At 41.4% G+C, this 26,356-nt stretch overlaps 2 protein-coding genes across 2 annotated transcripts in view; one reads left to right on the top strand and one right to left on the bottom strand.

Moving 5' to 3' along the window:
• Window positions 1-9,447: 9,447 nt before the first annotated feature.
• LOC108051385 (histidine-rich glycoprotein) lies at window positions 9,448-10,584 on the top strand. Its single transcript, XM_017133476.1, has 2 exons — window positions 9,448-9,531; window positions 9,936-10,584. Exons 1-2 carry the CDS (start codon window positions 9,526-9,528, stop codon window positions 10,386-10,388), a joined length of 459 nt encoding a protein of 152 aa, XP_016988965.1. The 5' UTR covers window positions 9,448-9,525; the 3' UTR covers window positions 10,389-10,584.
• Window positions 10,585-19,738: 9,154 nt separating this feature from the next.
• The window catches only part of LOC108051410 (zinc finger protein 697), a 28,685-nt gene continuing 22,067 nt past the window's right edge, over window positions 19,739-26,356 (bottom strand). The window contains exon 3 of the mRNA XM_017133522.2: window positions 19,739-23,596. Within this exon, the coding sequence (XP_016989011.1) occupies window positions 20,993-23,410 (2,418 nt within the window). The 5' untranslated portion in view covers window positions 23,411-23,596 and the 3' untranslated portion in view covers window positions 19,739-20,992. The remainder of the gene's footprint in view (window positions 23,597-26,356) is intronic.

Below are 26,356 nucleotides of genomic sequence, written 5' to 3'. Positions count from 1 at the left end.
ATATTCGGCTCGGACGTAATCAATTCCTGGCTCTAGGATAGCAGGATTCCGAAAGTGATTTAATAGCCCCGTTTAGTGGCGATTCCGGGGCAATTATGAATACATTAAAGTGAAAGTCCTAAACAGTTTTGTAGAGCCTTGCTGTTATTTATTAGCAGCCCAAATCATTAAATGGGTGATTTACTTCAAGTTTATGCTTTTTGACTTTCAATTCTCAATTTGATGTACTCTGCAAAAACAAAAAAACAAACATTTTGAAATAAATTTTTATAAATCAAAACTCAGACATATTTGTCTAGAATAGATAGCATTTATTTCAATTATATTATCTGTTGAATGTAGCTTTAAAGAATCAATCATAGAATAGACTGCTAACAATTTATATTTAACCATGTATATTTTAAATAAAATCTATGAATATTTACTGAGATTTAATAAGTAAAACCTTTAGTTTTTTACAAAATACAAAGCCAGGTCATTTAAAAAAGGCACCGCACTAAACAACTAAATCTTATTATAAATATATTTTATCAATCATTTTATCTATTTTAAATTGCTTAGAATAACAACTCAAAAAATATATATTTACTTTCGAACAATAATTAAAAACTATCATGAAATGAAAGTTAAAAAATAAACTCTGGTTGGTTTTATAAACTCAATCTACAAAAGTCTTAAAAAAACTACCTAACCGAACATCTCAATCTTGGATTTATCTAATCGTAAATGTAAGCCCGGCTTAGGCAATTAATTTGCCTGCCCGCGGAGCTTTCAAGACTTAGCCAAACGTAGAGCAGCAGACTTCCTTTGAGCCTGGTTTTATTGCCATATCGGGAGGAACACACGATCTCGTGTCATCTACGGCATTTCCGAGGAACTCGGCCAAGAAGGAGACCTCTTGAGATGCACAACATGCGCAGTCAACAAATTTGCAGCAACATCAACGCCATCTACGGTGGGTGTTGCCGCCTCATAAACATCTATCATCGCACAAAGACCTGAAGATCGTGGTTCGGTGAGAGGGGAAAGGGGAGAGGAGAAAGGGGAAAGGGGGAAGAGAATCTTCGTAGACTGAGAATGGCTGCCCGCCTTAACTGTCAACGACGATTAAATATACATTTGCATAAATTAGCCAAGGTATTCTTAGTGCTTCCAGGTCGAAAAGGTGAAAATTAAAGAGCAGGCAAAAGAAAAGAAATCAAATCGAATAGAATGAAATGGAATGGAATGGCTCGGAATCCACTCAAATGAAATGCGTCGAAATCGAATGCCGTAAGAAATATGCTCCCCAACAAAACTCCAACGAAACTCACCATTGTTGCGACTCGGCAGCAGCTGTCACACAATTCCGCTATAAATTCTTATTCAGTTTGGACTAGCTGTTGATTTCAACACCTCAGATAAGCAGTGCCAGCGGTGGAGCGCCTCTTATTTGAACCACTTCGCCTCTTTCCCCTCCACTCCACGTGTCACCATCTCCCCCGCGTCGGCAAACTCCTACGCCTGCGCATATAAACTGCTTGTAATACGCGGCTATTAATTTAAAATTACAGTTTTACAAGCCCCACAGCATTGAAAGCCGCAGAAGGGAGAAACGAAGCGAAACGGAGCCAAAATATACACATATATGAGATGGAAACAGCTTATTGGAATTTCAATTGGTGCGTGAACGAAGGCTTTATACGCTTTTGATTCTCGATTGGTTTCTTTCATTTTATGACCATTTATTCAGTTTATTTGTTGGCTGTTTTGAAAGCACCTATTTATTTAAATATAATAATACGAAATATGTAGTTTCATTTAAGTATAATAATACCAAATATTAGGTTTACAAGTTTAGAAAAAATCATAACTCCATATGTATTTAAAATAATAAAATTAAATTAGAAATATCTTTTAAACCCCAAAACTAAACAAAATTTTTTGTAACTTTTAAATCTTTTCATCCAAGTTTTCGTCATTATTTAGAAGAAATATACAATTTCAATTTAAATCATATTTTTGATTCAATTTCTATGTTGACTATTATCCTTTAATACAAATCAAAGTTAGTTGTTTTCCCATAAATATAAAAACATATCTAAATTAATTGTTGCACACATTACAAAATACAATTAAATATCTATAGTGGCCATTACTTTACACAATCTAGAAAGTAAATCAAAACGTATCCGTTAAATCACAGAAATATTTCATGCCATGACAGATTGAAAGTACCTGCTGAAAGGGTATAAATAAAAAGAATTAATGGCTTACGCACAGATTTACAAGGCCCCGGAATCGATATGCATAAATGCATGGAACGGAGTGAGTGGCGATTGGACCAGGTCCGAAGACCGAAGACCAAAGACCGGAGTCCGGAGATTGGAGATTGGAGATTGGACATCGGAGACCGGAGGGCAGAGAGCGGAGGGCGGAGGCTTGAAAGAGCTGCCCGAATCTGAATCTGAATCCGAAACCGAGTCGGTGTCTCGGCCACTTAGATGTTTGGGCCGCGATAAGAGGGCTCAAACTGGAGGGAGTAAACCGAACAAAACACAGCAAAACATACGCTTAAAAATGCATTTACAGTTAAACTCAATCAATTTTCAATCGATTTCATTCAACGGCTCGAAATTTATGAGCGGACATAAAATGTGTTTGCCTAGGGATGCTCTACGTATTTTTCTTTTTTTTCTACGAGAGGAAGGGACAAGTGCATCCTTATCGATGGCCATTAAAGGTCCTTTGGCTTCCTGAGTGTGTGTGTGGCATCAGCAAATGCTACCTGTTGTCACCCGCTGTGCGTGGGAATGGCAATTACACGGGGAAAGGGGCAGGGTCACCAGGATGAGGTCACCAGTGACAGCTGCTGCTGCTCATTGATGCAGGGTCAATTAAACGGGCCGTGGATCAGATCGCATCTCTTTCACTCAATGCGGATGCCACTGCGACCTGGAACTTGGAACCGCTAACTGTTAGCCAAAGTCAATTGGCCAATTGCCTGATTGCCCCACACTGCTCCACAAATAAAAGTTTAAAAATAACTTAATAATATATTTAATAATACTTCTATCATTATGAAGGTCTTTTAATTATTTAGCCTACATGTCTTATGTAAATTTAAATTCAGAAAAATGCTGGGAAAATGCTGAGAAACATTAGACTTATTATGAAAAATCTTTAACTTGAACATAATATATAACTTTTATTCATAAGAATCTTAGCGAACAGTTAACAAATTTATTTCTATTCTTCAAAAAACTTACCATATATATTTTTTATTTTACTGAAAAGTTGTAAACCTTTTTGGTTTATTCCTCTCAAACAGAATAATAGACCCTGCATAAATCAATCAACCATGATGGCCAGTGTAATTGGGAGTTGATTTTAGCCACGCACTTGGCGGCTGCCTCTGAAGATCTGCTTCTCTCTCTTTTCGAGGCATTTCAATTGGCCGTTCTATGAAATTAGCACCTGTCTCTCCGCTGCACTGCGACTGTGGTCCAATCCATTTGGAATTCCGCAAAATCATTATGCCCCGCCAGATTCGATTCGGGCTGGTGGTGGTGGTGGGGCTGATTCCGAAAACGCTAATAGAGCAATAGCTGATCCTCGGCCACTCGCTCCACTGGCTCATTGTTCGCGTGTAATAACTCCTTCAATCGATCGCTGGCGATCGCTGCAGATCAATTGCTGCCGCCTATCGACGCCACGGTCATGGCATGAAAATTGCATGCTTTCTATTTCAGATGAAATCAACTGACAATGGGCCAGCGTTCTGCGAGTATCGAGAAGTCGAGAAGTCGAGAAGTCGGGAAGTTGGTAAGTCGGTAAGTCGAGGAATCAAGGAATCGGGAATCTGGAGGCCTCCGTTTCACAACCTCATCCATGGCAAACACTTCAATTGAGTGCGCCTGGGCCATTGTTCTGCAGTCTCTCACCGAACTGACGAACTTTCGCAAACGCTGCCTTTGTGCAATATTATTAACAGCAGCAACAGCAACAACAGCAGCAACAGCAACAGCAGCAACATCGCCAGCACGGCGGCAACAGCAGCAACTTTGAGCTCTCAATCGAGCGTTACAATTTTCACAATCTCACTGCGATTGGACATGCAAGTGGGGCCAAGGAGTTGCATAAGCTAGAGGCCAACTCGGCTCAGTTCGGGCCAAGAGACCCACCATCCCACCTCATCCTCAAATCCTTCTTGGCACGAAGGATACCCTTTGCAAAAGTTCGATTAGTTATTCAATTTTATTAACATTAATTTTAAATTGTCTTTCAGTGTATTCCCATTCAAAAATAATTATTTAAAAAGCGTAAAAACGTTTAAAAATTAAACTATTATCGTAAAAAATATATACTATATAAACAAATATTTTTTCAGAGTAAACAGAACTTAAGTTGTTTAAAAATTAAGTGGATTAGCTATAAGCACCTTTGTCGTATATAAATAACCCTTTAATTATTATCACAATATTCCGACTTAAAAATAAAATAATTACATATACAAAACAAAGGCTTTTTTTTATAAATATACTTTTAATTGGTAGTTATACAATTCATAAACAAACTTTGCTTATAGTGGTTAGGAAAATTCAAAGGTTCTAATTATCTGCGGTTAATGGTTAAAATCTTTATGCCATATACATCATTACTCATCCTCAAATGTTGTTTGGAAGACTCAACATTTGTAATTATCTAAGACTAATAATGGTTGTTATTTCGTTACCATTATTTGTATAGGGTATTTCTGGCGTCGCTCATTAAAGTTCCCCTTGTCCTCTTGTTATATGATCATGTATGAAGATCTGAATCAGAGTGCAGACTGCAACGGAGACTGCAACTGAGACTGAGACTGAGACAATCGCAGCCTGGCTAAAGTTCGCAACTCTCGCCTGAATCTCGAGTCTGATCTTTGCCGCCATTCAAGGTGTCTGCTCCTCCCCGATCTCTTTCGATCTTTCGGCCCCTCTGGACTCCAGATTCCTGCCTCTGAAGATCTGCATTTGTGTGCGGGCATTAAGACAATTTATAGCCGCTAATGTGCCAAGCAAAACCCACCGCACAATTGGCCAGAAGGGTAAATGCACAAAGGAAAATGCTTTAAATAATTTGACTTGCCAAAAAAACTGAATTTATATTTATATCAGTAATAGTTTTAAGTGTCTACATTTAATATGTAAGATATAAAACATAAGTAAAATATGTTTAATTAAATATAATTATGCCTGGCAAAGAAGTTTGGGGATTTTAATATCTTAATCAAAAATAGTTAGTATTTCCAATCTTCTGATATTTTTTCTCAGTGCTTTCCGCGGAGGTGGATAGTAAAAGCGAGGAGATCAGATGGAAAAAAAGAGGAGAGAGGCTGTCTGGAGCAGCTTCCGTTCCGTATCATTTGTCTATTTAGTGGCGGGGCCTGCGCTTTTCCGATTAACTTTTTGTTGAACTTCATTACCTGGCGAAAATGCAATAATCGAGAGGGGGAGCTACGAGCTAATGGCAGATCGGTGCTGGAGGGGATGTGGAATGGGCTACCAACTCTCGGCTAGGCAATTTGTATCGGCATTCGGGGGCAGAGGAACCTGGACACGGGCTCATATGAAGATCGCCTCCGTAATGATTAAAAATCGTGCACTGGACCCAATCGAAAACAATATTCGCTCACAAATTGGAACAGTGCCACGTGAAACACCTGCAAAGGCAGCGATGAGGAGGAAGTTGGCCAGCTACCGAACCAACTCTTGATGAAGCTTCCCAGGAAGGGCAATCAAGGGAGCAGCCAATGAGGCGATTACCCATATTGTTGTCTTCCCATATCTTCCCATTGATGATTGCGAAATTAATTCTGCGGGGAGTATGGGAACTTCACTTGAGGCAAAGGTATAAATGATAAATGAGAAAAATCAGTATGACCAATCAGATATGTTTAATCTTAAAGCTTCTGATTTGGAAGGTGTTCAATAAACTTTTTCTAATCTTTTAAAATAAAATACTAAATGGGTTCAAAATCAATTATTAATATTCTCACAATTTTAAACATAAAAATATTCCATTTAACTTATTAAATAACTTTTTATTGGCAAACAATTTATAAATCTATTAGATCACTTTATAAGTCAGACTTCTGTTTATAAATAGTATAATATTTTTGAGATATTTGATGTTTCCTTTGTTAAGTTCCCCCAAAAACACTCCCTAATTGCTTTATTACCCATAAATTTATTCATTTTCCCTGTTAGTCAGCAGACAAATATGTGCAGAATGATGGAAGTCCCCTTTGATCTCTTCCCTCGATCTCTGTTATTTTGATTGCCATCCCCAGCTGAAGTGTTCCAATTGTCTGAAACTGAAACACTCTCTTGTATTTCTGCTGCATATATGCATATATGCTATATGATTTTGTGTAGTGTCGCATTGCCATTAATTTCGCTTACAATATTAATTACCATCAAATTTCTCATTCTGCTGATTTGTGGTCGAGGCGAGGTGAATGTGTGGCAAAAATGATTTCAGCCGCAGATTCATAAAATATCTGCCCACAATGGGGTGGGCTGTGGTGGCCAGACATTAAGTATGCAAAGTGTATAGCCCCCCCCTTTTCCCCTATATATATATATATTCCCCCCTTTTTCAACTCTTCCCACTCATCCTTGGTCAGGCGTTGCTGTTGACATGTTGCCGTCGCTTGTTGTTGCTGATGTTGCTGACGCTGGCATTAAATTAGTTGTTGGCATCGGTATCGGTAGTGGCAGCTAATGCAGACCACCGCCCCCTGGGTCCGCATTCCGCCTCCTTCCCCCCTCCCCCTATCGCCCCATTCGACCCACTGTGCGCTCCATCAACCGACTAACGATGCACTCAATTACAGCGACCAGTGCGGTGACGTCGCATAAATTATAGTTTATTTATTTTTATTTTCATTTTTAATTTCACCGCGGCGCTGCTCTGCTTTTGTTATGCCCCCTCTCTCGATTGCCAGCAGCGGTATATATAATAGCATAATTATTAGCCTGATTTCGTCCTTAAAACTAGTCATTTCATATTAAACAGTCAATTAAAATTTTGTGAATTCGAAGTAGGATTTCTATGTTATTTTGATTTTTATATCGAGTCTATACTTGAAATATTTCTTGTTTTATGAAAAAACTCCTGGATGTTATTGAAAAATTTTCTGACCGATTTTCTCCTTTTCTTTATAAGGGGTTTCATCATTATTTGTGTGAAAATAGGAAAAAAATTTAATTTTTTAACTGAGAATGCCAATCGGTTGGAAATTTTAAATCGAATTTAAATAGGTATGACAATCCAACTTTTGGCCATTAGTCCCAAGTATTTCGATAAAAAAAATCGAACCTTAAGCTGTTTTTTTCGGATTTTAGTTATACAATTTATTTAACAGACATTATATAAAATATTTTTTGTTATTAAATTTAAGTCAGATAAATAAGGAATATTTTTTTAATTTATATTGAAATAATAAAACGTATTGAAGTGGTTTCCGTTTGCTATCCACTATACTATTTATTGGTTTGTTATAGGTGAGACACCGGCGGCAAACAATAAATAAGTATTTAATTATTTTTATTTACTCACCGACCCTTTTTCTCTTTTTTTGCTGACATGTATACGGCCTGAGCAGATATATTGGCTAACTGATTGCCGAGTTATATAAAACCTACGTTCTGGGCAGAATGTTTCACTTTTATTTTGGCCATTTGTCAGGCGTGCACAAATTGCGATCGCGCTTTTGAACCCCAAAACAAATTCGCATCGCGCTGACTTATTGGGGCACGACACCTGTCTGGCATTTCAAGTTGTTCGCACGTAGCACGTGGGTTCAGTATGCCGATAGCACCTCCCCTGCGCCCTGAACCACCCGATTCCCCCCCCTGGAAACACCACCCCCTTTGCCACCTGTTAACCAAGTTCGGTGGAGTTGGCTTGTCACCTGCATACAGTGCGGCTCATTAACACGGCGTCGTTTGATTGACCAAATTATTATGTAATTAGCTGCAGGCTGACCCACATCTCCCAGCAGGTGGTGCGGTGGTTCAGTGGCTCGGTGGTGCGGTGGTGCTGACTCTTATCAGACTGATTTATTCATGTTTCTTGGTGCTGACTTATGGAACGTGTTTTTTGTCGGCACGTCGGTGACAGGAAGTCAGCAGTCCAGGGACTCGGATTGGGAAATTCGCTGGCGTTGGATTGGGAAATCCATATGTACTAAAATTGAATTATTCCGGCGGGAGATTGTTTGGCAATACTAACTCCATTTTCGAACAATTAAAATACACGAGTGTAAAGCTATACGTTTTTGTTCAGGCTCATAAACTTTAGCCATTTATTAGCAGATTAATAAAATTTTATATTCACATGTTTTTTATTACAAGTTGCATAGTAGTTGCATGGTAGATCAAGATAGTGTACAATCAATTGTGATTTTATGGTCTCTACTAAGCTTTATTTAAATTTTATGGCAGACTTAATTAAAAGTATTTAAAAAATCGGAGTGGCTTATTAATATGCAATTATTTAAGTTGTAGAGAGTTGGTTACAAATGTAAGTTATTATACCAACAATTAAAATCACTAGATAAGAATGTGTAATTATTTAAAATATTTTTCGATTTATTTTTGTCTTTTTTGTTATTATTAGTTTAATTCTTTTATTAATTCAACATTCTATATTTTTATGTAAATCCCTTGCTTGTTTTAGTAATGAGCAACAGGCTTATAAAGATGAAACTAATTTGTTAAGTTAATCGTATGCCATTTTCGGTTAGTCCCATGTGAATAATGCATAACATAATGAGTTCAGTTTGCTACCTTGTATTTATTTTACAAGTTTGCACCACTTCGGCTCTAGGTTACGAAGTCTCTAATTGGCATCTTGTGGGAGTGATCTATTCAATTAGCGTCCAATTGATTCTTTACGCGTCGCTCACCTCAACGCGTCTGTTGATCCTCCAACAAAGCGGTTCCAGGTATTTCTGGCACCTCTTCTATTTGCGATCGCCACCAGCACCCACACACATCGCGATTTTCGATTTTGAATCTCCGAGTTGCGACTTGCGTCGATCACATTTTCGCACCTCCATCCGAGATGTTTGCCAAATATTTGGACTGCTCACGTCCCCGTTTGATTGAAGCCCGGCAAAATGTTGGTCACTCATTGTGGGGCTTTCACTGCTCGGATTGCCAAATTGCAGAGTCTACTCATTAACAATTGCACTGGGGCTGTGGGCCATAAAATTATGACACGATCGGGCGGCACCTACTTAAGGTTTATTGACTGTCGGCCCCTCTGCACTCCCCTTACATAATGAGGGAAGACCCTTCATTCACTCGAACCGCCATTAATTCGGATCACGTCCTCGGCGACAATTTCGATTTCGTTTGAATTTTCTTTGCGCCGAGCCTTCTATAAAACGATAGGGTTCGATTCGATTCAGGCACAGTCAAACGACAACAGTTCAACCGACAAAGCGCAAGCTCAGCAATTGGATAACCCCTCAACTTAAGCAAGGAATCTTTAATAATGAAGGTGAGCAAATTACTTTAAGCCTTAAAGGATTTTAGGGTGAAAAAGCTAAGAAATTTATTGCTTAACAGTTTGTTAAAAAAAATAAAAGTAATAATACTAGAACAAAGATAAAAAGTATACAAGATCAGCAGTGACATAATTTTACCTCAGAGTTTTGTAGAATAAAAGTTTTAAAGTTTATGTTCACATTCATAAAATCTTTTGGATTGTTTTATATTCCTTTTTAAGTATTTGCGAAATTTATTAAGACAACCTTATTTTAAAAGAACGTAATTATTATATTATTTTATCCCATTATAATTGATTTTAATAAGCTTTTGGATATTAAGTTTCTAGAAAATAATTCCCAATTTATATCTATTTTACCTCATGTCTTAACTAAAATTCCATTTTTTTAAATCCAGTTCTTCGTGTGCATCTTGGCTTTGGTGGGCGTGGCACAGGCTGGTCTTCTGCCCCATCTGGATGGCCATCATGGTTACCACCACGAGGAGCTGCCGCATCTGTTGGACGCCGAGATCCACCATTCGGATGGCATCCATTTGGGACACAGTGCCGCACTTGTGCACGATGACCACCATCTGAACCACCACCTGGATCACCATTTGGATCATCATCTGGTGGAGTCCCTGCCAACCACTGTGTACCACCATGAGCCGCACCACTACCACTACGCCCGTCTGCATTCCGCTCCGGTGGTTCATCACCATCACGTTGACACCCATGCCGCCGTGGTGCACCACAATGTGGTTCCATCCCACTTCGATGTCCACAGCCACTCGAACCTTCTGTCCTTTGCCAAACATGCACTGCACAACAAGTACGGCAAGGTCAGGATCACCGAGACCCATTATTGAGAGATTCCAAAAACATCCATTGCCCATAAAACCACTGACTAGCCAAACGCTCTTTTATTGTTAATTTATTAAGCACTTAGTTTAGTCTACGAAAAAAAACTCAAACGAACGGGTGAAAATTTGAAAGATAAACTCAGGATTTTTATAAAAATAAATATTTAAGTCCAATGTAAATACAGACGTGTTTTGATTTATAGTTGTGTCATTATTTTCTTGATTTTAAGTTCTTGCAATAATGAATACCAAAAAACAAATATTTTGCAACAATTACAAGACCACAAATTTTAAGAATTGATTTCACATAATATAAACTTTAAAGAATTTAAAATTTAGTGATTCTTGAAACAGATTAACATATTGATTTTTATTTAATTCAATTAAAGACAAATAACCATCAACAATATTTGATAATTAATTAGGAAAATAAATATATTACTTTTCTGATCACTTAACTGCAATAAATAGTTTAAAAATCGATTTCTCTTACCAACTTATAATTGCTACCTTACACCACCCATTGGTTAGTCATTCCCTTTCGCGATTTTCTAATATAATATTGAATTTATTAAGCGTTAAGCTTTCTCACGGAATGTTCGGATAAACGGGTGAGAATCTGTGAGTTCAGTCAGCGAATAATTGGAAGAGCTTGATACTTTCCCATTTCCCTCCTCCCCCTCCCCCATTCACCACCCCGATTTGGATGCATTGCATCCGTCAGAGCCTTCAACGCGGCCCAGACAATTTATCATCCGCTGTGCGAGCCGAAAGTAATTTACTTGCAATTTAAAGATAAACAGGCGCGATAATGTCTACAAAGCATAAACGTGAGTTGACGCCTACAATCCGAGAAGAGGGGCTTCGAAAAGGGGGCCTTGAGAAGGCAGGTGTGGGGGGAGGGGGGTTCCTGGGGCAGCCATGACCATACATCATCGCGATATCGCTGTTAAAGAGAGTGAAGGTGTTGCCGGTGCGGCTAGTGTTGCTGCGGTGTCGGCGGTGTTGCTGCGGTGTCGATGGTGTTGCTGCCGTGCCTGCCTCACGCCATCCACTCGCTGGGGGAAGAACAATTGCAACGGCCGCTGCACGATGCGGCAGTTTCGAGTTGCAACTGGCAAACTGGCAAACCTGCAACTTGCAACCGGCAACTTGCAACTGGCAACTTGCAACGCAGTCGACCCTGACAAACAAACGCTGAGGGCGTCGTGCTTATGTCCAGAGCTCTCGACTTGGACCCCAGAGCCAAGTTAAGCGCATGCGCAACACGTGGCCGAAACACCACTGAAAAGTGGCTAAAAGAGCTAAAGAGGGAATGGGAACGGGAACAGAAATGGGCACCCTCCGACCCAAAAGCTTCCCCTTTTTCGCAAGTGCAGCCAAGCGGCTTCTGCAATTTTCCAGTCGTGCGCCATGGCAACGCGTGCCGAGCTCATTTTCATTTTCATTGAGCCGCCGGAGCAGGAGGACAAGGAGGTACTAAGCTATGAGGAAATTAGACTCATAGCCAGGAGTTGAGGCTTTCTGGCCTTTTCCCCTTTTGCGCTAACCCCATCCACAGATAGCTTTTCCGACACAGACAGCGAAACTTTATCTAATGCTCTTCTAATTTAATTAGACTAGTATTCTAAGTTTAATAAATTAACGATTTAGATAATTATGACCAATTTCTTAGCTACTTAGGATTTATTTAAAAACTTATAATATATGGTTAAGCACTTGGTACCACTCCTCCAACAAGTTGAACAAATAAAATAAAATATATACTTATATGTTAAAGACTCTTTAAAGGAAGTCTTTTAAGTATTTTAGGATTCTAAATAATTTTTATGGTTTTCTAATCTAAGCCAAAATAAAATATATCAAAACTTCGATTAAATAGCCAATTTGGACAGAACTCTTGCTGTTTATTTATCAATATGTTCCGCAAACCAAATAAATATAAATTAATATGCGACAAAAAGTAAATAAATAAAGCCATACCTTTTTAATTTTTTTATTTTCAAAACCAGTTTGTTTAGCTAAAAAATGGTTTTTAATAATTTGTTGTGAATTATCGACTGAAAAAGTAAACAAATCAATTGATTTCCTTTATTATTTATTTTCCGCTTTGATGTCGAGCTATCTAAAAACTCGATTCCCAGTTGTCTTCACAAAAAATAACAAGTTAGCAGCAATTTGTTCTCTCAGTGCCGCGTTGACAAATATTTTGTACAAATGGCCCGACTCTTGGTGCATTTGTGCACATATTCACGGCAATCTGAATGGACTCTCTGAGGCAGAAGCAAAAAGTCGTGCCACACGAAGCCCCAAAACTGAACCAAATGCGGCACGACTCTTTTTGCGGCCTGTCGTGCGTTGAATGGGGCAACATTGTGTGCCATGGGACGATGATGATGCGTCTTGCAACAGCGAGAGCTCAACACCTGCCAAAGCTTCATAAATTCGATAAATCACACTGGGAATCGTAGAAGAGACTCTTTCTAGGCAAAAAAAAAAAAATAGGCTGTCAAAAAACAGTGATGCGTGAACACCCGCCTGGCTTTGGTGGTTTTTCTGTTGATTTTGAGCCGCGAAGTAGTCGCCTCGCTACGATTAAAGCCAGCCTAGTGTGGCAGCGCTAATGGCAAAGACACACAAGTCGCTGGGTGTTCGCAAAAGGGGTAACAGAAGGGGGGTAAGAGGGGGCAAGGGGGCTCACTCCAGACAATGCCACAGTTTATATTGCAGCCTGTGCCTGGTCATTAGCAGCATTGCAGCTGCAACGTTGCTGCGATGTTGCTGCGGTGTAAGTGAGGTAGCAAACGCAGCAGCAACAGCAGCAGCAACTCCAACTCCAGCGTCGTCTGTTTGGCAGCGTAATTGTGTTAAAAATTACTCAGGCATCTTAATCACTTTGGTAAATATTTTGCCAGAGTCGGAGAAGGAGTTTTCGGATTCGGATTGGGAGACTCAAGACGAACGAACGAGGTTAATGCGCTGCAGCTGCAACAGACGCAGAATGTTGCTGCTAGTTCACAAATCCCATTCGGGCCCCTTTTTCCTTTTCCTTTTTTATTTTTTTTTTGAGGCGTGTGGGTGTGCGTGTATATCGGAAAGCCGAAACATGCAAACTCCACAAACGAGCCAAGTTTTCATTCATGAAATTGCCAAGATTGGCAAAAGAGAGGATGGGGGGACGGGCAACTCAACTCAACTTGATTGCATGTTCGGGCTCAGTTCATTTTCAACAGCATCAAGGATCAAATGCATTAAATACGAGAACGAGACCAAGTTTTTTGCCATCGGATGTTGCTGCAGTAACATCAGCAACATCAAGGCAACGCCAACAACAACAACACATCTACTTACGTGCAGTTCGCCGTTTTATCGGGGCTGCTCATCTGGCGTCCTCCGTCCAGGTACGTCCCAGGTACATCCCCAATCCCCAGTACCCAGTACCCAATGCCCAATACCCAATCCCCAGCCACATCCACATCCACATCCTATATACATCCACATCCAGGGCGGGTGGCGCACCTGCGGCAAACTGCTTTGCAATTATGAGATTTTTTGCGCTTCCTCTGCTTCGCTGCGAGGCCAGCGGCGTGGAGCTATGCTAAACAAACCAGGAGCGGATTCAGGGGAACTCGAAAAAAGGAACTATATTAATAATAATAATTCTAATATAATATTTATTTATATTTTCAAAAGGACACATAACCAATGGTTGCTTAGAACCCAATAAACATAATCACAAAATATAAAAACGAAAACTCCCGAAAAGAATAGATATTGGTGTCAAAAAATGTAAGCATATATATTCCAAAGCGTACTTGAAAAAATTTTCCTTTAAACATAATTAATATCTGATTTAAAATAAATAAATATTATCATACTCCCTGGTACACGAAATATTCAAATATATTATATATTTCCGTAAAGTACTTATTAAAGTAGAATACAGATTAAGGGCTTATTTTTAAACATTTGTTCCAATCCAAGGCATAACATACAAACTGTCTGATAGAACTTTAAGTATTGTTTATTTTTGACCCAAAAAAAATAATTCCTTTTTGTTTTTACTAGTTAAGTGCATTATGTTATTATTGTAATAATACCCAATAATAAACCAAATACATATTTTTATTGAGACATTACTCATACTTTATAGAGGAAGTTTCAGACAAGGCTTTAAGACAGAAAATTGACCTAGCTTTATGAAAATTGTATACATATTTTTGATGAAGGTTCCATAAACAGCAACTGCCGGATTGTGAACATGAGTTTTACTTCAGGGGTAATTTTTATTTTAGGCTGTAAAGATATTAAATGATTTTAAATCGTACCCTCGCACTTTTCTGATACTGGTTGCAATGGAACCTCAAAAAATAAAGTGGGGAACCCACTGCATTCCAGCCCTGATCCGCAAAGGAAGAGGAGGAGTAGCTGCTTGCCAGGTCGATGATGTTGCAGGCAGCTTCTGTTGCTGCTGCTGCTGAGTTGATGCTGCTGATGCTGCTGCTGATGTTGCTGCTGATGCTACACTTTCTCTCTGTACAGCAGCCCGGCATCATAATTTAGACTGCAATCATCATTATCGTTCGAGACCAGCGACCCGAGAGCATTCTTGAGCAAAACGCCCGCACGTAGATATTTTGGAGGAGAGCTGGAGGGGAGTTTCCGAAGTCGGGGAGCCGCTGAGTTGGGGTCCCAGCCTTGGCAACTGTCAGTCACTGAGGATCGGACTCAAAAACCCGGACTCCGGAGCAGTCAGTGAGTCTATCATTCAGTCAGTCAGTCAGTCAGCGCAAAGTTGCCAGCAATTTGCTCAAATAAAAACGTAAAAACGAAATGCAGCAGCAACCCAGGAAGCTGCGCATGCGTCTGTGGCAGCATATAATTGTCTCTTGGGCAGGGACTCGAAAAGCGAGGATCCACTGACGGAGCCACACAGCTGTGCCTGCCACTGTGCAACTCGCTTTCGGTGGTGCGGTGCTGCGGTGGTTCGGTGGTGCAGTAGTGCGGTGGTGCCGCTTCTGCCGTCCATGTCCGGCGGCAATTGTAATTACCGCAGTTGCGCCTCCCGTCCGTCGGGGCCAACGCCTTCGCCAATTCCACACTGAGCAAAACTAAATTTAAATATGATCTCAAACGAAACTGTTGATTTAGGAAACATATTTAAAAGATTAATAAATAAGAATATATTTATCTGCAATCCATAGATTTCCATTAGATGCTGCAAATAATGTTTGTCCTCGAAATAATGACTTTATCTGAGATGACCTAATCTTTAAAAACACATTATTATTGGGGTCACCAATGACCAGAATTAGCTAATCAAAACTCAAATAAACAAATTTATATTAAGGACAGCTCAACTGAATGAGGAATTTTAAATTTGAAATCGGACTTTAATAGTTAAGGACTGTTAACATGTTGCAATGCCACATTTCGGAAAATTTGAGGTCACCAAACCCTATCTTCGGCATATGATAACTTTCAGATCATGAACCGTTCTCACCTTAGCCTTCATATACTATTAAAAACTGGTTAAATACAAGTACCTATTAATGTTTCCGTTTGAATTAAAGGATTCAATATTTTTTTTAAAAATCAAGATTCTATAGGAGAAAATGTAAAGTAGACTCACCTTTTTTCTCAGTGGATAGCTGGACAAATGCGCAGTAGCCTGGCATTTCAGTTACGCCTGCAGTTTGTTATTACGCGCATTATTTCTGCCGCAGCCCTTCGGTGTCCCAATGCATCCTCGTCCTCATCCTCATCCTCCCATCCCGATGTGGAAGCCCCATCCCATCCCCGCCTGATTGCATTCAGTTAAGACTGCAGGGCAGAAGACATTTTACATTAGCTGCGCATTCCAAAAATCCGATCCTCTCAAGCTTTCAGTTTTCGTTTTCGTTTCGTTTATTTATTTTCGTATTTTTGCGATGGAAGAGAAACTAATTAGAGTAGACTTAATGGAAATACTCGTAGTTATTCATAATTTAGTTAAACGTTAGCGTAGAGAGTTCCTAGAGACTTTAGTACAATAATGGATTATGTTTTTTGGGCAGCTAAGGATTCTCAGAGTGTTGAGGGGAGTGAAGAAGGGGAACTTAAACTAACCAAGCGTTTTTTTCACTGTACACAGCACCGTAAGATAAGATTGAACTAAATAGCACCTTAATCGAATTGGAAGATCGGATTGGGGTTGGGATTTGGGGGCTTGGATTTTGGGCATCCACAGGATCCCAAAATGATAGCATAACTAGCAGTTGGAAGTGATTCGATTTTGTTCTCAACTAATATCACAATGTTGCTCGCTGATTCTCTCCACTTCAATGCAATTTCGATAAAATTGTTTTATTTTATATCCATAGCTTATCTTTGATTCTGGAATTCTTAAGACTAGAAGGCAAATGTAAGCTAAGAGTTGAAAAGTCTTTTGATCGATTAGCTATTATAGTTATTGCTTTAATTTACATAGTTTAGATCTTTTGATTTCTGATTTAAAAGTCGAAAAGCGCTATAAAAATATTTCTGAAAGCGATTCGTAAATTTACTTGAGTTAAGTTGAGTGAATAACTTTTTTTTAAATGTTAAAAGTTTTTTTTTTGTTTTACTTTTTAGGCGTTTGTTTGAGTCTAGTAAATGGATTTTTAGTAAAAAATACTTGACTGGATGCGTTTAGCATTTAATGCTTAAAATTTTTAACTTCTTAGAAGCGTTAAGTTGAAAAATCTTATTGCTATGCTTTCTTTTCGTTAAAAATATGTTACGTATTTCTGGTAAATATACTTTATATATATATATGCCCTTGCATGGGCTAACCCTTATCATTTTTTTTCGTTTATCATTAGTCAAAAAGTTGATTTAGCCTGGCAAAAGTCGCTCAATGTACAAGGCAAAAAATTCTATCTTACAATATCTCAATTTTAGTTGTTGCTTAGTTTTTTTATTCTTGTTGAGTATCAAAAATTTTTTTGTTGTTGTTGTTAAGGCACTTCCGTGTGACGGAAATATATAGCACTATATCTAGGTATAAATCTCGATCTATTTCTCTATTTATGGATGTGTATATACAATATCGTTAGCTGGTTTTCTGTGAGCGGTCCCAGCTTAGTGCCCGTAAATCTCCGCCAGGCGAAACAATCACTTGGAGCTGATCCAAAGCCAAACTGAATTATGTTGATGGAAACAATGCATAAACTGGCGAACGGCGACAACCCTGTCTCCCTGTCATCCCGCACCCCTGACCACCCTGGCCAAACTTCAAACTCAAACTCAATTTTCGCGCTACAATTACAAATGACGGCGATAAATTTCTCGAGTGGAGACAAAAGAAAAGTTGGATGCCAGCCATCCCCCTGAATCTGAATCCCTGCACCACCCCCCCACCACCCCGCCCCAGGATTTGTGGAGAGGAAGTGATAATAAACGCACGACACGCGCGCCTTGTTTAGAGATTTATGCGTGCCACAGAATAGAACCGAGTGAAAATAGAGGAGAACGCGTAAAAATAGTATAACCGCGATATCCGACCACTAGATGACCACTTGAACTGGGTGAACAAATATAGGCTAACACAATTTACTGCGGCATAAAAATATTGATAGGAATAAGACATCTGATTTCATCTTTTTCAAGAAAAATTTTACAAGAGAAACATATATTTCAATACAAAATAATTTGATTAGAACTTCAAAATTTATAGGTATTTTAAGGAAAATAAATAAAAAAACTTTCTGAGTTTATGTAAAAGAAGTAAGTAAAATAATAATATTTTAGCTGCAATATTAAACAATGAGACAAAAATTAATTTAAAAATGAAATGCATACCTAAAATGATATATTGCAAATGTTAAAACAAATTATAGAATTAATTATTTTTTTGCAGCTCCTTAAAGTTCGTTTTGATAATAAGGCAAAAACACCACATTGAGGGTCTTAAAGAGTTTGTTAACTAGGTATCAAAGGTCTTCATTTCACAAATATACTCCCCTTTTACTTAATGGAGGGTATTTGAAAAAGGAGAAAAATCCGCTGCAAGCTGCAAATAATGTCAGGCGATGGCGATGTTGACCAAAATGATGCACGACCCGAGCGGATTATGCAATGCGGCATCATCACATCTAGGCCCGGCTAATACAGTTTGGGCCATAAGTCACCCTCCACGGAACCCCCTTTTTCCGCCCCGCCCCGCCCGTGAAAAGTGATGGAGTGCAACATGCTAGCTGCAACACGATGGCTACTTAGCCATAGTTGCGGCTGCCCCTCGCCCTGATTTATTGCCCCAGAGATGCGAAACTCCTCCATTTTCCGCAGCCAACACAATGTCTGTCAATTGGGGCATTTTCACTGCTTAATTACACAAGCAGAGGGCGGTGGAAATTCCGGGGCGGGGGGTGGTTAGGTGTGGGTGTGCCTGGCAAATTCGCCAACTGTGCCACGTCTGCAGTTTCGTGTTTGTTTTGCAACCGCACTTATTAAGGAATTAATTTAGTCATTGCAAAACAAGGTCAGACATTAGCCGCAAACTGCAATGCAGCAAGTCCCACCGCAGAGTAAGCCCCACCCACCCCCCACACAAACCACCACCCATGGAACTCCCACGCCTGGACGGCCTTCTTCGTGTTTCGAGGCCATTAGGCCCCAAGAAAATTTCCATGCGAAGAACAAGGACTTGGAATCGGTGCTCTGCTCCTCCAGCTCAGCACCCCCGCATCCTCAGCGTGGGAAAAACCAGCCGAAAAGCGAGGAGTGGGTGGGAAAAGCGGGGGCTGCGTGCCAAAATGCAGTTTCGTGACCGGCGAAAGGAGCTGACTGCGCCTTGTAAGCGATTCCCATTGCCTAAAAGCTTGTAAGCCAGTTTCCGGCTCCGGCTGCGACTACGGCTAAATCTACGACATCGTCTCCGGCTAAAACACAAAAAATATGCCAAAAGTATAGGTTTTAGGGTAGGCCAAAAAAATGCTTGAAAAATCCACACTGCTAATCATTGAAATAATTACCGAAATGGGTGGACAGCTGTTAAAACGAAACGCTTAAATATATTAAAGCTTGTATAGAAAAAGAGTATTATTTAACTTAAATGCTTCAAAAATGTGATCATTGTAATAATTGCTCTAAAACTTGCTCATAGAGTAGCTTTAATGAAAACTTTCAAAATAAAAATCTTTAAAGTATAAATCATTAAAATTTTAACAGCTCTCGTCCATCCGTTATTGCAGTGCACTTACTTAAAAACATAATTCATTCCATGAAATTATATTCTTAAAATCATAGAAATCTGAAAGTATAAAAATCTGGAAACCAAAAAAATCTGAAAATAATAATAACCAATTGAAATAATAACAAAATGCGTTGGCTTTAAATTCTGTTTTGTTTGACATTGTCCATCTGTGTGTAGACTTTGTTTTGTTTTATTTTGTGAAAAACGTTTTTAACTAGGAGCTAATCATAACCAACTAGAATAACATAAGTTAATAATTTATTTAAACGTTTAGCTAAGAACTAATAATCAATAAGCGGGAGTCGGGGCTTTGTTTCTTTTTTTTTTATAATAAATAACGAAAAACTTCAACTTGAAACATGGAAACGACCCCGAAGGGAATTTCCGACCCCGGGGGGACAAACGGGTTAACCTGTCCACACCTGGGGGATCGGAGAGGGGTGAGGTGTGTCCAATCCAAAGATGGTTTATGAACTAAAGAAAACTTAAAGGTTTTTATTTCATTTCATGAAAACAAAAAGTAGTAAAATAGTAGAAAAGCGAGCATAAAATCAATTACAAAGATAATTTAAATTTAACAGTGTTTTTGTTGAACAAAAAAAAGGAATTGTTTTTTTGTTTGTTTAGCGTTAGCTTTTCTTTTAAGATTTCCATACAAATGAGTTTGTTTTGTGTGTTTGTTGTTTTTGTTTTTTTTTTGAGCCCTAGGGAGAATTCTTTGTCTTTTGTTTGTGTTTTCATGTAGGCTACAATTAAATTAAATAAAATAGAGTAAAATTAAATTAATACAAACTGTTGTGGTATAAGTTTACATGCTGCTGAGTAATGTTACAAATAAATTAAGAGTTAATTAAAAGTAGGAGTACGAATCTAACGCCGACTGCCGATGTGGCATTTCCTATTAGCCTATGTAGCGAGTCTAGCTTAATAATTTCAACGTTGCTCAAAATGCTGAGAGATCAGATCATCGGGGGGATCTGACCGCCTATATATCATGTATATATATATAGTATAGCCTAAGTGTGGAACATGGAATTGCTAGCTGTATCGAAGATCCCGGCTATCTAAACTCCTGGGGGTTCATTTAACGCGAGGGGATCTAGCAACTAGAACTAGTTTAAGTGCTAATACGTTGGGTGGTCTTGAGTGCAGCCCTCTGTGTCTTTTAAAAAATTAGTTGATGGTTCTTTAGCCTATTTAAACTGTAGGTAGTATTAAGGTTCCTCAGTCTTCGCAGAGATTTCCGGTACAAGTACAAACTGCTCTAGTTAATATGTTTTGTTTTGTTGTTTTTTTAGATTTTCTTTTTTGTAGCACTAAGCTGGGCCCGTCAATGGATGACGTTGCCTACCTAACAGGTCATAAATCGCCTGGATGCTGCTGCATATAGATACCGTTAGGCGCTTTCCGTCTTGACCACCAGAGGCATGGGTCCGCCGAGGGTCAGGCCAGGCTGGGATTTCTGCAGCAGTTCCTCCTGCAGCAGACTCATCGGATTCATGGGCAGGCCCATGTTGAGGCCCATTCCCATGCCCATGTTCATGTTCATCTTCATGTCGAGCAGTGGATGTGAACTGGGCGACTTGGGCTCCTCCATTCTATCGCCGCTCCTGCGTGATTCGCGGCTCTCCCTGCCCTCGCGTCCTTCGCGCCCCTCCCTGCCCTCCCGCGATCCGCCCCTGGAGTCGTATCGCGTGTGGGTCCGCATGTGCCTGGTGATCATGTCCCGGCGACATGCCGCATACGGACACTGCGGACACTTGTAGGGCTTCTCGCCGGTGTGGGTCCTCTGGTGGGTGGACAGGTGGTCCGAGCGGGAGAACACCTGGCCGCACACCTTGCACGTGTACGGCTTGACCCCCGTGTGCAGGCGCATGTGGCGGGTCAGCATGTCGGAGCGGGCAAAGGATCGCCGGCACACTTCGCAGGAATAGGCTTTGGCAATATCGTTGGCGGGATTCCGGGACTTGTGACGCGAGGCCATGTGCTTGGCCAGGCGATCGTGCAGCGAGAACATCTGTCCGCAGGTGGGGCAAACGTAGGCCACATCCGAACCCGGCGGCATCTCCTCCACAACGGGCGAAACATCCAAGTTGTATCGCCAGGCCACCGTCTCCTTGGTTGTGGGCGAGGCCACATCGCCCTTGATCACCGGCACACCCACCGTGGTGGTGGGCACCTGCGAGTGGTGCATCTGCTGGTGGTGCAGCGGATGCAATGGCATCTCCATCTTGATCATCGCTGCCGCCGCCGCCGCTGCCGCTGCTTGGGCAGCGTTCATGGCATTGGCATATGGGGAATTGGGCGGAGGCTGGTGATTGGGCGTGGCAGCGGTGGTGATGGGCATGTGACCCGAGTGGCTACTCGATGCCGGGGACAGGGCACTCATGCTCTCCAAACTGCTGGCCGCACTCAGAGCCGGCGGTGGTGGCATCATGGCCGCCGAGCGGGATTCTTGAGAGGATTTCGAGTTGGACTTTTTGTACTTCTTGGTCTCCACCTCGCTGCGCATGCACAGATCCAAAGGACGCTCCTGCGGCGGCGGCATCGGCTTCTTCTCGCCCTTCTTGCCCCTGGGTTTGGGACTGGTGCGCTTCTTGGTGGTTGTGGTAGTGGTGGTGGTGGTGGCCACACTATTGCTCACCGAGGATTCACTGCGCGGTGGCGATGGCAGCGATGGCGGCGGCGAGTTATTGGCCAACAGGGCATGGGGCAGAAGATGATTGGAGTTGCTCTTGCGCTCCTGCGAAGTGGGCGAAGTCTCCGTCTCGGAGGCTATCGAAGATGGGGTGTGCTGCAGGGGCGAGGGATAGAAATCGTGACGCCGGCGGAACACCTCGTTCAGATACTTGGTGTGCAGGTAGTAGCCAAAGAGAGGAGATGGTATCGGGAAATACCTATCATAGGGGCTGGGGATCTCAGTCTTGATGTCCACATGCAGCGGGTTCTCTTTGTTGATTGCTTGATTCTGATCTTGAGGCAGATTGCTCTGGGAGGCCTGCAATTGCAGGGGACTCATGCTGATCCTGGGGCTATCCTGATCGTTATCATCGCTGTGCGACAGCTCGAGATCCTCGCCGGAAATGTCCTCGTTCTCGTTGTCCATTTCCGGTTCGTTCTCCTCGTCCTCGCTGACGGGCTGCTCGCTTTTGATGTACTTGCCGGGATCCTCCTCCTGATCATCATCCTCCTCATCGGGTATGGATTCGTCATGATCCTCCTCATCCTGTTCCTGGTCCTCGGCCATCTCCTCCTCCATTTCCATGGGTTCCGCCTTGCAAGCGAGACCATTGGAGTGGGTCTCATTGTTATTGTTATTATTATGGTGGTGCAGTTTGTCCAGCACCGCCGAGAGTCGCTTGCGCTTACGCTGCTTCCATGGAACCACTATATTGTTATTGGCCACACTGGCCTGGTTGTTGTTATTGGAGTGGTTGGTGGCCACCGCCGCAGCCACCGCCGCCGCAGCCGCCGCCTGTTGGTGCAGGCTCAGCGCCAGTGGCAGGTGGTGCTGGTGGGGATGGTGGTGGTGGTGCTGTTGCTGCTGGTGGTGCTGCTGCAGGGCATGCGGATGCGGATACTGCATGCCGCCGTAGTGGGAGTGAGATTGGGCCGCCGAAGCGGGCGCAGGATACATGTGCGGAAGATACTGCTGCTGGTGGTGATTGAAATTGAGGAGCTGTGGGGGCGGGGCCGGCGGCGGGTGGGGCAGGGGCAGGTGGTGCGGGTGGTGCTGCGGCGGCTGGGGCGGAGGATTGTGCGGATTCGTGTGGTGACCATGCCCCATGGGGTCGGTGCCTTCTGCCATCGTCATGAGGTCAACTTTTTGTGGCTTCAGCTGCGTCGGCGGCGGCGTCTCCTGCGGATTGGAGGCTTCTGGCTGGGATTGGGTTGCGGTTTGGGGGCGTGGCAACTTCAATGACCTTGACGGATCCGGCCCCAAGTATTCCAGCCTGCGTGGGCTGGGATTCTTGCGGGATAACTGGCGAGACCGTGTGGCCTGCAAATAAAAGAAAACAATTTATATAAATTAATTATGGAAAAAAAAACATTTAAAAAATTAACTTTCTGTTGTTAAAATAAATTAATACATGTTAATGTTAATAATATCTGTTAGATATTTAAAATATAGTTAAAAATTAGTTTCGGATTTGAAGACACAAACAACTCACGTAAAAACCAATTCTTTTTCACCAAAAACCTAACCTACAAATATTTTTTCTCCAATGACTTGCATTTTTTGTTCTTTTTTGAACAAGTTAACCAACATTTTACATTTAAACCTGAAATCAATAAAAATTTTTAAAACCATGTATTAATTATTTTTAACACATGAAGTCTAGATCATATTTTGTTGTCGGCAGAATTTTGTGAAATGTAACACCCACCACCATTTCTTTTAAAGAATTTTTGCGCAGAATATAAGCCATTATAGAAGACACAGATCACTTTAGTTAACTATAGAGAATCACAATGGTAATTTTGCAAGTAGGATGCTTGATTTAAATAAAGATTTGCGGAGGCGAAAAATTTGACTCCTTTCGCGAGAAACTTTCGGGAAAAAGAAAGTCTAGCTATCTCGCTTTAACACGCCCATGCAGAAAAGAACCATCTAGGCATCTCTTTTGCACGCGCAGCGTTGCCAGATCACTGTTACTCCTACGCTAAGCTTACAAAGAATTGGGTTAAGTAGAATTCTGTTACGTAGAATTGTGGGGGTTAAGGGAAATTAAATTAAATATACAAATATTTTCGGTAGCAATCAGTCAAGCATCAAAATGCAGCAATTTCCTCGGCATCCGTTTGTGTGTTGGCTTTCAGTCAAACAAATAAATAAGATAAATTTTGTGCTGAAGCTGCCAAAAAGAAATAACGTAACGAGAAGACAGATGACAACAACGGCGGCATTTACGCTGCGTTAGTTTTATGCGTTTGTCTATACGGGTGGGAAAGGGATGCACAGATGAGAAGAGCGTAGTACAAGGGGGTCCTTTTTTGGGGGAAGGATTCCTGGTACAGTCTCCAGACTCCAACTCCCGCTGTGGGAATTTTTATGGTGCTGCCAGCAGATTTTATGGCGCTCAAAGTTTATGGGGCCTTTGGATTTTGGCGCTGCCTTCGCCTTGACCGGCGCACCACCCCCTTTTGGTCAACCACCCCCCTCCCCCTCCTCACCACTCTAAACTTCTGGTCAGCGAAATCAATGAAGGAAAGGAGACAGGATGAAATGGGCGACAGTCCTGGACAGGATCGCATCGCATCTCGCCGTCTGGCGCCAACATTCGCAAATAATTAAAAGTTACCACACACACACCAAGAGCATGGGCGCAGAAGGGGGGCGGTGGTGCTACCGCTACTGCCACTGCCACTTCTGCTACCAAAACGAAAGCAGTTGGCTCGGGAAAAGGACAAGGCACCACAAACGACAACAACAACGAACGGCACGTCTGGAAGGACGTTTGCTGCATTGCGCTTATCCTTGTGATATATGAATATTGTGCACACACGCACGTAGCTGCGATATGGGGTGGTGTAAGGCAGGGGTGGTGCCAAAGGGGGGGGTGGTGGTGGTGCAGCAGGAACAGGAGCAGAGCGAGGCAAAGCTTTGTGCTGTGTCTGCCATAAGCCGTCAGTTTATGGGGGGGTCTCTCAGTAGTCCACTAAGAAAAATATCTTGAAGCTAGAAAACAAATCTTACAAAAATAAAATTATTCTAGAAAAGAGTGTCTCGAATTTAACCATTAAATCTTTATCTTTATATATTTTAAAGTTCAATTTTTACTATTAAAGAAAAGGTTATTCTTAGTTAACCAAAATAAACCTCAAAATGTAAACAAAAGTCAAGAATGAAAATCATTGAATTTAAAGAATAGTTTCCCTAAAATTAATGAAACTTAGAAAAAAATTATAATCGCAATATGTGTGATAAGTGTTTAAAATATAAAACCAACTTTTTGTCAAAATATTTCTTATAAAATCTATGACTGCCTCCTCTTTTTTTCCAGTGCACTCGTTGTCATTGTCCTTCTGTTGGCAATTTGCGCCTACAACTGAGTGGGTCGGGATGTGGGGTGGTCAGGGGTTAAGAGTAAGGGGCAGCAGGAGTCCATGTCCTTAACGGTCACGTGTTTGCTTTACGTGTTGAGAAAATGAAAAGAGCCGGACCCGTCCGTTTCCGAGTGTGCGTGTGTTGTTGTTGTTTTTTTTTTGCAGGACCGAGGAGAGGTGTTGATGGGCCAGCGACAGGACACCTGTGTCCATCTGCTCATCCTTCGGCCTTCGGCCCCAGCCAGCCCCCTTTCACCTTTCACCTCCTGCCAGTTAGTGGCTTGCTATTGCTGTTGTTATTGTTGTCGCATATGTCTGCCCCTTTTGGTTTAATGGAGTGCGTGTCCTTTGTCCTGGACGAAGACCCCCGTATCCTCGTCCTTGCCCTGGCCCCCTTTAAAGTTGTCTCAACTTTTTCGATTTCACAACTTAAATGGAAAACGGAATGAAAGTTTTTTTTTTGCATATCATAATTCATGTTCTATTTCCGGGAATAGGGTCACCACCTCACCTCCCTCTCCATCACCCTAGCTTTTTATTATCCACCCGAAGGGCAATTAATATTCTTAATTAGGGTAATTAAACAGCGCAATGCTGACAACTATGCGAAAAACTTTACACCAGCAAATGTGGCCAACGGCATTGGCTCTTGCTTTTCCTGCTTTTCCTCTCCGCTCAACTTTTTCTCACTTCTTTTGCTGGCCCCCATACA

This window comes from Drosophila rhopaloa, unplaced genomic scaffold (genome assembly GCF_018152115.1).
Source record: "Drosophila rhopaloa isolate 14029-0021.01 unplaced genomic scaffold, ASM1815211v1 contig_163, whole genome shotgun sequence".
Classification (NCBI taxonomy): domain Eukaryota; kingdom Metazoa; phylum Arthropoda; class Insecta; order Diptera; family Drosophilidae; genus Drosophila; species Drosophila rhopaloa.
Note: the sequence above shows the minus strand (reverse complement) of the source record. Positions and strands in the feature narration are given on the sequence as shown.